The 13,171-nt window shown below is 35.8% G+C and overlaps 2 protein-coding genes across 2 annotated transcripts; one reads left to right on the top strand and one right to left on the bottom strand.

Moving 5' to 3' along the window:
* The first annotated feature begins 2,404 nt into the window (after positions 1 to 2,404).
* LOC114740753 (40S ribosomal protein S17-4-like) lies at positions 2,405 to 3,147 on the top strand. Its single transcript, XM_028928965.1, has one exon. It carries the CDS (start codon positions 2,496 to 2,498, stop codon positions 2,919 to 2,921), a length of 426 nt encoding a protein of 141 aa, XP_028784798.1. The 5' UTR covers positions 2,405 to 2,495; the 3' UTR covers positions 2,922 to 3,147.
* Positions 3,148 to 4,706: 1,559 nt separating this feature from the next.
* LOC114740861 (MTOR-associated protein MEAK7) lies at positions 4,707 to 7,764 on the bottom strand. The gene is made up of 8 exons (XM_028929109.1): positions 7,595 to 7,764; positions 7,408 to 7,510; positions 7,212 to 7,316; positions 7,011 to 7,096; positions 6,281 to 6,522; positions 5,971 to 6,160; positions 5,460 to 5,643; positions 4,707 to 5,315 (listed from the first exon to the last, which is right to left on the bottom strand). Exons 1-8 carry the CDS (start codon positions 7,645 to 7,647, stop codon positions 5,004 to 5,006), a joined length of 1,275 nt encoding a protein of 424 aa, XP_028784942.1. The 5' UTR covers positions 7,648 to 7,764; the 3' UTR covers positions 4,707 to 5,003.
* Positions 7,765 to 13,171: the final 5,407 nt, after the last annotated feature.

Genomic DNA, 13,171 nt, shown 5'->3' with positions numbered 1-13,171 from the left:
GTGAAAAATTTTCATCCGACTGAATATTCAGTCCACACTAAAATTAAAAATCAGTTCAATAAAAAATTTATATTCGGTTAGATGAAAAGAAGTGAAAAAATTAAACTATTTTACCATATTACCTTGATGAAAGAATATAATATTATTAAATAAAAAATAATATATTTAAAAATTCAATTAATTATAATTTAAATAAATTGATCAATATGAATATTTAATATAAATAAAAAATTTACTGTACATATTAAATGATTACAAAATAGATAAAAATTAAATAACAAAGTAAAAATAAAATATATTAAAAAAACTCAATTCAAAAATAAAAAATAATATAAATATTCTCAGAAAAAAGGCAAGAAAATTCGAATTTGGTCCATCAATTTCAAATTTGTTCCACCAAAAATCAAATTTCTTGTACTATATTCCCAACTCTCACACGAAATTCCAGTTCTACTATACTCTGTCGTACTCTATTTGTCTTTGATATATTTATATATGGATATAGTCATTACAGCCGCAATCATGGCTAAACAGACAAACCGAATCAAACAATAATTAAATGTGTGGGGAACAAAACAAAGGGCTGTGATGGATCGGGTTCAATGTTTTTTGCACGGATCTAATCATTTATCACTCACTAAGGAAGGATTAATTTACAACGCAAATATGTATATATAAAAAAAGAGTAAAATTTATATACATGATGCTGTGCATTCCCTTATCTTCTTTACTTTTGATTTCCCATACAATATATGCTCAGGTTAAAATTCGAATTTGACGTTGCCGGTTAATGATAATATCGAAGGAACCCGTATGTGTGTGCATGAATATTGTCATTATATCTGCATGTATATAGTAATTGTTCATTGTCTCGAAAGGCCACACTCGCAAAAAAGTTGATGTGGCGCTCAAGCTTCACCTTGCGCTTGAGAAAGTCATCGGTAAGTGTTCCATGATCCTTTTCGGCCAGCCACCAGACATATTTGATAATCGAGTTTTCATGGGCAAATGGGTCAATCTGCTTTTAGCATGGGAGGGCTGAAGATTTGTGCCAACTGCCAACCACTTTTGGTGGAGACAGTTATTGAGCTACTATTTAAAAAGAACTCAGGCCTTGTATTTAATTTCTTTCCTATCTCTTTTGCCGATGAAAAATCCCTTCCATTGCAAGCCTCTTTTTTTTTTTTTGAACCAGACAGAGCATAAATGAGCAACGGTTTGTTTATCCTCCCCCCTTGCATTAATTCTCGATAGGTTATCGTCACACTAAACGAGCAACTGTTTCACCATCCTCCCTCCCATGCATTAACTCTCGACAGGTTATCGCCACCCTCGAAATTTTGTTTTTGACACGCGTCACCCTCGACCTCTAGCCTTTCCTTACAAATATTAACCACTACTCTAACCTATTCACAACATAGGGATAATATTTTTTATTTATTTGAGGGTACAACCATTTATTATTCATGGTAACAAACCAAGAAGTTATCATACTTTAAAACAGTATTAAAAGAATTGAAGGTTTTACTCATTTTCGGTAAAATACGCAATAAATGCCTCGTAAATAAAATTAGATAATCCTCTAATCCTATTTATAAGGTACTTCCAGCATGTTTCACACAAACCAAAGGTTTAAATTTCATTAACTCTCATTTAAAATTTAATGATTTTTCAACTTTATCTCTATTTAATATGCGTTATACTTCATATAAACAAAGTCAACATAATAATAAATGAGGGATAAAATTTTACATCTATATAAAAAATTTCTCTCAGTGCCTTATAAATAAGACCAAAAAATACATTCTATCTCTACCCTATAAATAGGACTAGAAGAGTATTAATCAGGCTGGTTAATGCTAATACCATGTGTTCTTTTATTTAACAGCGGGGTAATTACAAAAAAAAAAAGACTATTGGATATAAGCACCTCACCCTTGCAGAGTTCAGCGGGTGGACTTCTTTTTTTGGCTAAAGTATAGGTATCTTTCTATTGGAAGTAATCCTATTCGAGACACTGTCGGGTACTAAATGTGGATATCTCTTTTAATAGGGATTCAAATATTAATTCGTACGTTGTGAGGAATTAGTCTTTTTTATTAAACCCAAGACCTTTTGGTCTGGTGGACTTCTTGATAAAGGCATGGTCTGTATTATCGGAGTCGTGCAATTGTGACTCGCAGCTGAGTGCTATAAATCGGCCCCGAGCCATCAAAATGGCCAGCTAAGCAAACGATTGAAAAATCAAGAAATTTTGACAAAAAGGCCCATGTTAACATTCCCTGGTCTGGCAAGTTTTTAGGCAATTTAAAAAAGGCCTTGAAATTTCGATGGGCCGAATATGGATCTTAATGTCAGGCCCGTATCTCGTAGGTTTTTCATATACACAAAAACCCTAGGTGAGCCATTTGCCTATCCCGCCTTGGCTGGTTTTGCAACTGTGATTGTTCTCTGTTTTCCTCCGAGCGCTGCTCAACGTCTCTGAGGCAGCCACCATGGGACGCGTCCGCACCAAGACTGTCAAGAAGTCTTCACGGCAGGTCATCGAGAAGTACTACTCTCGAATGACGTTGGACTTCCACACCAATAAGAAGATTCTTGAGGAGGTTGCTCTCATTCCCTCCAAGAGACTCCGCAACAAGATTGCTGGATTCTCGACCCATCTCATGAAGAGGATCCAGAAGGGACCCGTTCGTGGAATTTCTCTCAAGCTTCAGGAGGAGGAGCGTGAGCGTCGCATGGATTTCGTCCCTGACGTCTCCGCCATTAAGACCGATCAGATCGAGGTCGATAAGGAGACTCTAGACATGCTCAGTGCTCTTGGTATGAATGATATTCCGGGGCTCGTCCAAGTTGAGCCCGTCCCTGTGCAGCAAACGTTGGGTTTCGGTCGTGGTTTTGGCGGACCTAGGAGGTATTAGGTTTTGGTCTTCGTCTTCGTGGTTTTCAGATTTGAGCCGATCGTTAGTGGCTTATATTTACGTAATTGAAGTTTTACTAGCCATCAATGATTGAATTTGAACTTCTGTGTTAGATCACATATTATGGTTTACTCTGCAATTCACCTGACACTCCTCAAACATTAGTTAATGGAATAGATTTTGTCTACTAGGTGTGGCATACTAATATGATTCTAAATTGATATTACCGCCTGCTTATAAGCTTTCTTTTTATGTTGTTTCGAACTGTTTTTTAATGCTATGTGTGCTGTACTGTTTCGAACGGAATCGTATGGTGAGGAGTGAAATCGGGAGTCATGCGTCATTGTCTTTAGAATTTACAAGTAACAACTTCTTAAGAGGTCTTTAGGTAAGAGTAAAATCATGATTTCAAAAGTGTTTTTACGGTATACGAAGTAAACATGTGGAGGAGTTTGTCTCATTTGCAGAATAATATTTCTGAGAAGCATTTCTAGGGTTAGCCAAACACCCCTTTAATGGAATAGAAGATTATAAATCTTATCTTTTAAGCATTAGTTATAATTGAAGCTTGACTGTGTTAAGTTCTTAGCGGAGGATGATATGATTGGTTGTCAAAAAAAATGGATGATGTGATTGTGATTTTATCACTTATTTCATTTTCACTGTCTTTAATTCTCCGATTTAGGATCATATAAAACTGCTGTTTGGGGTGGTAATGAGGGTTTTGTGGGTGGTCTCTTATCAATTCAATTGCGTCTTAATAAAATCTCCTTGATAGTCACTCGAACTATTTTAGCCATTCTGTTTCATTTTTTGCTAATTATCCAAATCCGTCCAAACACGTAGGCTAAACAAAGGCTTGTTTTAAAGCTGTGCTTTCTGTTGGGTTTTGTTGTGAAGGTCACGGGATTAAAATCCAATCCCGTAATGGGGGTTAAGGGTTCACTTGGAAAACTTATAAGTAGTACTTCATCTGGGTTTATGTAAAAGTGCTTATATTGACTTAAAATAAACAATTGCAAATAAGCTCAAGTGTTTATTAGGATTACAGTCCCCAAATCTTAATAAAAGACCCTCTTGGCCCAATTCTAGAGACATAAGATCTTTTTTCAAACTTGCTGCCATTTTTTCTAGTTAAGAAATAGATAAATAGACACCTTTTATTGTATAGATGGGGGGGGGTGCTCGGGAGCACTTGTAACAATGGGGATCAAAGACTAAGAAGTGAGTTATTCATCAATCAAATATATGCTGGTAAAAAAAAAAATCAGTCAAACATAATTCATGATTGGATAATTTTTTAAAAAAATTAGATTGATAATTAAAACTTGTTCCAGTTTAAATGTGTAATGACCTAAAAAAACATGAATTTTATGACCTCTTTTAGAAATAAAAATATTGAAATTTTTTGAAAAAAAGATTCAAAATATTATCGAAAATAATTAGTTGTAATTACTAAAAAAGATGTCAGATTTATATATATTGCATATTTTATATAAATAGATCCATACAGTATGGCAACACAATTTTCATCTTCCAATTTTATGTGGAAAGTGGAAATTGTGAATTAGCGCAAATTGATGTCTCATTGTTCGGTTTGTTTTACACTTTTTTATTCTTATTATACATACATACATACATATATGAAAGTTTGAAACAAACTGAAATCCAGATATTGACGGATAAGATTATACATCAAGGTAAGATTTAAAGGATTAAGTGCATATTTCACTTTATCTCAATTATCAATTTTCACATAAAGATTATACAGCAAGAAGCTCAAGCTTTTGAGGACTGCAGCTTTTCGACCACCTTAGAATTAAAAATTTCAAAGCACTCACTGCTCAAGAACTGCTATTGAACTTTCATCATCCAACAGTCAAGAACTCCGAGGTCTACAGCTGACGCATAAAGCAGAAAACAAATGGCAATATTCACGTGCGCCAGCTTTTCAAGAAAGCAACCCAGGAGTTCATTGCTAATTCGCTACTTATTGATAGAGGTTTGACAAAGCACAAAGCTATTCATCCGAAGGCCAAGCCAAGAGATAAAGGGAATGGATTTGAGAATGCAAGGTCTACTTCATTCACTGGAATTCGCAAGGCCTACCATTTTGAGCATATTTCGATCTTCCTTGTACCTCTCAAGTACAGTACCCTTCACGGCTTCATCCCTGCCCTGAATTCCTGCTTGGGCTGCAGTAGTCACTCCCCAGCACTCAATTACTTCAGGGGATATACGGCTAGTCTTGGAGAGGCAAGGACTCCCAAATGTGGAACATGAAAACGTATGCCCCTGATCAAAATTTGCCGACAGAAATAAACCAAAGTGATTAACCCGTCCACCAAACCCAATACCATTTGGGATATCCTCTGAAGTGAAGTTCACAGCACACTACAATATAAAAACAGAGAGTGAATATGAGATCATTGTCATTCTCCCTCTCTGCAAACTAGAGTTACATCACAGATATCATAAAATTATCTAAATCCTCTAGAACTTCACACATCTAACGCCAAAAAAAAAAAAGATAGTTACCCATTGCAGATTATGGTTTGCTCCAGTAGGTCTACATATAGATGCCTTTGGATTTAACTGAAAGAGGAAAGATTTCATGTCTCCATAAAATTCTGCATGCCGTTCCCATGGTTGGGAAGCATATCCTCCATAAATATAACCTTCTTCATCCTTGATAATCAACACGGTAGGGCCTTCATGATTTCTGCAGTTAAATTTCAGAGTTAAGCTCCAATCCTGCCTAGACTAGTTGGAATATATAAATTTAACTGTCATTTAGCTTCAAGCAAATAGGAGGTCTCTGTCATTCAGGTCACCATGGCTTTATTCCCCATAGTGCGTAGAGTTACTGTTGTGTCATGTATTGGTTTCCCTCCAGTTCCAGACTGTATTCCTGTGGTTAATAATTCACACAATTTCGTTGCAAACCCATCATCTTGAAAAGTAAAGTGCCATTTTCTTTTACTACATAGCAACATAAGAATTTTACATTACTCCTCAATAAAGCCTAAAGGCGAGATAATATACGTACGAAATGTTGCCCAGGAATGTGTTAAAACTAAGACCATTCAAAGCACTATGATACAGAAGCTTCCATGCTTCCCCTTCTTGCTGAGAAAGTGCTCCTCCAATAAGCCATGCATACTCCTTTCTCAAGAGGAAAATGTCAGACTCAATACCATCTGAATGCAATAGACGAGGAACTTGACAACCCGGTCTCCCTAAAGAAGAAAAAGGAAAAAAAATAAGAATAATAATATATGTCTATAGCATTTCCCTAGTTTTTCATCTAGAATATGGTAAAATGATACCAATATTATCATTGAATAAGTACAAAGTACCTGAATCAGGTGGCATCAGCAAGCCTCCAAGAAGCTTTCTCACAGATGGGAGATGAGTACACCAACTTTTGAAATCTTGGAAAGACATAACCTCCTCAGTGCATCCTTCTTCATGCTTCGAGAAAGTTGCAGTATTCAAAAACACGTTGACAACGTCCTGATGGGAACTTGACTTGACTTCAGAATCTTTAATGCTCAATAGGTTGTTAAAAATTGCTATTAGAACAGATTCCAAATCAGACCTGCATGCTTAAATGTCATATGCATCAAAACAAACGAAAAGGGTAATAAAGAAATCAAGAGAAAAAAGCAAGCAGGGGAGCAATTCCAAGACAGCATTGGATATGATCAATATTGATAGAAAGATTTCATTCCAACATTTAAAAACTTGCCGTCCTTCAATATAATCTATGTCCTAGAATATCAAGACGGGTACTGATGTCAATGAATCACAACTCTCAAGTCAGGTTATAGATTGAAACCAAAGGAATGAAAATTCCCAATTCAATATGCAACTACAGATGATACCCCAGACCTTACGAGTGCTAGTGACTGGAATTAATTTCCCATAAAGAATAAGCTACAGGAGATTATAAATAAATAGCCACACACAATTAGTCTTGGCGAGTTGGCTTCATTGCTTAGTTACTCTGGACAAAATGTGGCATTGTATGATCATACTTGCATCAAAGGGTTGAGAACAAGGGGTTGCGAGTGAGTATCGCCCTACCTCCCTAGAATATTATCTCCAGATACATCTAGTAAGCGAAAGATGAATTCATCAATTTCATCTTTTGTTCCTTTCTCATAAGCAGCCTGCAACACGAAAAATGAAACAAAACATGGGATATGACGCAATTATAACAGCAAAAATTATGATTATTGCCATTATAACATCAAAAGGTGATGATTTTTGCCCCCAAGAACTTACTTTAGCGATAATGAGATCTTCGAAGGCTAATTTTTTATCCCCTCGCTGCTGAGTAACCAAATCGAAGATTCTCTCCCCAAGAGGGCCATCGAGTCCAAAATATGACTGTAACAGAAAATCGAATTTTCTGGGGTCGAAAGGGCAACGCTTGATTGATGATCAAGATAAGTATTTATCGCGGGGCACGAAACTGAACCTGAAAGACGGAGGGAGAGACGTAGTTGCCGTTGCTCTGCGACTGAACTGCCAAAGACTTGAACAGAGTCCTTAAATCTTCAAGTTCCTTTTGAGTGAAAGCTCTGAAATAGTTTCCTCAAAATAAAGTAAGCAAAGCTGTTTATCTGAGAAATTCGAGAGTTGTGTAGAAAGAAGGAGAGAGAAACCTGGATGCGGAAGCATATCGAGGATCAGAGGGAGGTGACTGAGAGTTGCCCATGGATTGCTTCGCCTCGAATGCCTTGCTCCCCTGACTCTCCCAAGACCTCGGGGGAGAATTTCTGATTTCTGCAAGTTTCGGTAATCTGCCCTTCGTTTTCGTGGTATTTACCCATAGCCCCCCGAGTTTCTAAATAAGTACTCCTCCGGTCCTTAATATAGGACCCAATTGCTAAGTTGGTTTTGGTCCTAAATATAAGACCCATTTCTCATATTTATCAATTTTCTCTAAATTACCCCTATAGATACTCCATCAACCATAATCAAGTAGAAGTTAGAGAGGGGTATTAAGAAAGATGATTATGGTATTTTAGGAAAAACATGTCACAATTTTTATAATTAACTAACTTACCTAACTTCCTTAATCTAATCAAATTAGTTAAATGGGTCCTATATTAAGGACCGGAGGAGTATTACTCTAATAATTTAAAAATTTAAAAAAAAAACAAACGAAAATTATCGTCAAAAATCTAAGCGGAAACAAAAAGGGCAGGAAGCCGAGGAGATAAAATCCTGAAACATCGTGCTATTGTTTTCCTCAGCTTCCCAGAACAAATTATTCGGTGCCCAAATCTTGCCTATCTATGCGAATTCAGAATCGTTGCGCTTCTCATTACTCGTCAATCCTCAACGGCCTTCCAAAACAGAACACTCAAAAAATTCGTATCAAACCCAAATTTTTATCATTTTATTATCTTCATGTGATTTTGGAATACAACTGCGGATTCTTATTCTGCTGTGTAGCACAGGCCCTGCAAAAGTGCGTAGGAAAAAATGCGTCCAGTTTACTGAGCTTTTTCTTTTTCTGCCTACTCACTGCACTTGGAGCTTTGTGTTTGTGGTATTATTATGCCATGTCCATTATCTTTTTAGCAGTTTGCCTATCTTGAGATCCTGATCGTCCTCGCTTCTTAGGCATTACAAATTTCTTCTTCCTTTGAAGGTGCGGACCGATAATTAGATTATATATGTTCCATCTCATGCTGTAGTACTTCTTTTAAATCAAGCTTGTTAAGGTCATCTAATTACTGTGCAATTCATTCTCTACCAAAAGAATACTAATCGTAGACTTAATCAGTGATTTAGATCAGGGCCTTTAAGAAGAGGTGCAACATTAGATGCTGTAGTTTTCAACTTGTTTGTTAGTACGAACCCTAAACTTTAAGCCTTGGAATAAATTGCTGCCTAATGGATGGAGAAGAGCAATTATGTCAGTGGTTAGCAGTTAGTTAGCAGAGTCTTTTAAGGATAAACAAAAGCATGTGAGGGTGCAACCCTTAATTAAGCGCCTTCAAGTGAAGTGCAGTACGTCTGATGGAAAGCTCCTTCATTTCTGAAGGACTGAAATTCCTCTTCAATACGAATTGATTGTCATTAATGGCGTTCCCGCCTTTTGCCTCCAAGATTCAACCATAAGCAATTGACTGATCCCGCAATGAACAAATCATAACAAGTGTGGGGTTTTTAGGGCTTCTATAGTTCACAGGACATGAGATATTTTTCTGTGTCGTCCATGGTACTATACTGTTAGTCAATGCATCATCAATGTATGTAATCAAAGTTAGATCGAAACAGGTTTACCGAAAAATTTAGATCGACACTGATACTTCCTGCTGCATCCCCATTTTATTTCTCGGGGGGCCACCTTTTATTCCGATATTAACCCTCGGCTCTATATGTCCTCTGATGCTTAACTGGGCCACATGGAAAACTGATGGTCCCCATACATACGGTCATACTACTGGGTTTTTATCCGGCTTTGACCAGGTTTTTTTAATTTGCAGGGCATTGTCACATCAACATTGATAAAACTTATTAATACTACCTTCGACTCTAATTATAAAACCTCGTTTTTCACTGGCGTGATGAACCGGAGGTAGTAAAATTTATGACAAGTCACTAGTATGAATTTAGCAGAATAAACTAATTATGGACTAAGATTTGAATAACATTCTTTCAGAAGAAAAAAAAAGAAAAGAGAACTTAAAACAAATTCACAGAGAACAAACTATGTTGTTCAACTAACCTTTAATTAGTATTTTATCATTATAGATGCCTGATTTTATATACTTCAAATAATAATACACATGTTTTTATAAAAACCAAAGCTTAATGACATAAAAGCAAAGTACATGACATAAAGTTAAAGTAAGATAAACATACTTTTATACATAACACTTTACTTTTACAAAAGCTAAAGACACATAACACACTGGGACAGGCATTTTTTTGGTAAAGACGTCTGAGTGAAATCTAAAGTGTCAGCAGTTTAGAGTGTTGGTTGGCTACATTATAGCAATAGAGGGTAAAGATTGTTGCACCTAAGAAGAAACAGGTGGAATAATTGGATCAGGTCGTTTTCTGAGGGGAAGTTCTTCATGTTCTGTTACTTGAATAATCTCACATAGAGACATACCCCAAGGAAGACTTAACAGGTTCAGGAATATTTCTCCGTTGTTTTGATCTGCCCAATTGTTTAGATCTATGGTCATCATCATGATTTTTGAAAGGTTTCTTACGAGAGCAAGAAGAACTTTTCTTTGAAGATCTTCTTAAACCTCTCCGTAAAGGATAATACCAGTCACTATCATCTAAAAGAGTCTCAGAATCCAGAGAAGTTATATGAGCCGGATCAGAAAGCTTCCATGCGATTCATCTGGTGAACTAAACTGTAACGGAATTTACATGATCTGCATATATTATAAAATACTACACGTTAATATGATTTGTAGAACTACATGTGATGCTCACAAAACGCCGTTAATTCAGTGTACTAAACAGTGGGGAGCGACATCAAATGAGCAATTAATTAATTATGGGGTCTAAGTAGATTATACTAGTACCATACCAGTATGTACCATATGGAGTGTCACGTGAAAGGTGGATCTTGGGATCAGCCAAATCTCTCGGTTCTTACAGTGGTTATTGAAAGCATTGAAGGATCACTCGTTGAATACTGCAACTTGGTTTTATAATATAGTGATTGCTTTAATTCAACAAACCATCGCATTAAAGTCCAATTTAATTTCTGTGGCCTCAGTTATTACGATCCCCATCAGACCAGACCCCCAAAATAAAAATAAAAAACTCAGAATAACTGTGGATGGTTATGGCGTGTTAATGGTAAATCCGATACTTGGTGAGTTTGGTCTGCACATAAAAATAGATCCGCTGATGGCGTAGAACTGCTTCACTCAGAGCAATTAATAGAGTATACTACTGGGATAATTTATGGCCTTGGATCTGTTTGATTAATTTTTTACAATACCTATGCGTAGTTGCTGCAGCATTCAGTGCACACTGGTTTAAACTTCCAGTCTTTCTGAATTTTCTTAACAAATCAAAAACCAATGAGCAAAATAGTAGCACAATTAAGGTCTGAATCTGGGCTTTGTATGTTAGCGAGGAACGGAAGATGATGTTCTTCGGAATTACATAGAAGTAGCATGTATGTGCAGCAGCAATGAAAAAGAATAATGAATTTAGTTTTGAATTTGCAGGTAGCCACCAAATAGTTGAGTCTCATTAAGATCTATCATTAAGTAAGGTGAGTTGCGCATAGATGATTTTGCAGTGTGTATTGATCTCTTGAAATAATTAAACTCCCTTTCGTGGCACCCCCCCAATTCTCCATCTACCAACTCTATCACAACAAAATTTAAACAATCTCTTCGACCTCCACGTCATGTATAATTGTTAATTAGGAAACTTAGATACAAATCCCAAGTAAAAAAATTAATTACTCATTGATCTCAGCCACTTATAAATAGGGACAGACCCATGTATAAGAGATTGGAGACAATTGTTCCCACGAGGCAAAAAGTTTCCATATAGAAAATACATGGGTTAATATAATACTCTTCCAGTCTTTAATATAGGACCCAATTATTGAGTTGATTTTGATCCTAAATATAAGAACCATTTTTCATATTTATCAATTTTTTCTAAATTACCCCTATGAATACTGTCTCAACCATAATCAAGTAGAAGAGAAAGAGGGGATATTAAGAAAGATGATTATGGTATTTTAGGAAAAATGTGTCACATTTCTTATAATTAACTAACTTACCTAACTTCCTTAATCTAATCAAATTAGTTAAATGGGTCTTATATTAAGGATTGGAGGATATTTGGTTCCTCAAATTTGTCCTTATTCAAGTTTTGTTACCTCAAGTTTCAAACAATAGATTTTGATTTTTCAAAGAGCAAAATGGTTTAAATTTTTATTGAATTATAAGGATTAATGTTTTAAACGAAAATAAACTTGAGGGATCAAAACTAAAATAAAAACAAATTTAAAGAACCAAAACTTGTATTAACTCAAAACTATGGCTACTAGTTAGGGATCTAGAAAATTCCAGTTCCCCCCAATCCAAAAGGAAAACAATCACTTGCATCCTGTAATTTGATAAAATATTTTTTTTTTGAAATTTAATATTTACGTTAAATTAATTAAAATTTTGCTCCCACTAATTAATATTCACGTGTGTCTATGGACCAGAAAGAAATGATCTTAGTAACAGTATGTTTTATAAATCTAGCAGAACACATGTATAATTCATTAACGGAAACATGTTTGAAAGTAGATATTTGAGGAAGAAATTCAAAGAGATGTGCGTGTTTTGTCTTCTACCCACAATCTATTAACTCTGGATCCTGGTGCCTAAAGCCTTAATCCCTAACAAGTAACAACGTTGTACACAAAATTCAAATACTCCTACAAAAGGTCACGGGTCATGGCTGCAAAGTGATGTGTTATTAATTACGACTATCGCATGATTTGTTTTATTTTTTTTAATGGGAGTACTTTATCCGTTTATCGCATTATTACTCCATTGTGCCAATCCAACAATACATAATAAATGAATCGCTGCATAATTTGTTGTGCACCTACGTATATAATTAAATCTACCATATCATATCCCCTCTAGCATATATCTCATTAATGGATCTCTTATCTTCAACTTCTTTGTGCTCTGGTAATGTTCACCATCCAAATACAAACCCACCTACTGGAAGCTTCTGGTTTTTTCTCTTCTTTTTCCCCAAGGAAAGGGGTGACTGGTGAGGTGAAATATTCATCGATTTCCATCAATTTTTGTTTTGTGGGGAATGAATATTATTTGTCTTTCAAGTTTGAAGGTTGGACTGGGCATTAATGCGTTACATCAAGTCCGTGATATTTTAGAAATGTCCAAAAGATAGCATCATCACGTAAGGAAGAGAATTTAATTTCCTGGGGGTTGATAGATCCAGAAAAGCTGGGTCAACCACTCATATGATACTACTAACAGCCCCAAATCAAGGCAAATTGCTAAGCCGTTGAATATGTCAAGAAATTAAACTCTTCCCCAGCCGTCTATATATATCTCTCTCTCTCTCACCTTAAATAGTGGTAATCCTCTGCAATCATGCAATTATGATTTCAGAGAGACAGATCCAAGAGAATTTGGTTGTTTAGGAATCCATATTGTATATAGTTACTCACTTATTAAAATGCATAAAATGTAAATTATTTGTGTAAA

The sequence above is a fragment of the Neltuma alba genome, unplaced genomic scaffold (genome assembly GCF_004799145.2).
Source record: "Neltuma alba isolate B1F8T4 unplaced genomic scaffold, ASM479914v2 tig00003187_pilon, whole genome shotgun sequence".
NCBI lineage: Eukaryota > Viridiplantae > Streptophyta > Magnoliopsida > Fabales > Fabaceae > Neltuma > Neltuma alba.
The sequence above is the reverse complement of the archived record's forward strand: the minus strand, read 5'-3'. Positions and strand labels throughout refer to the sequence as shown.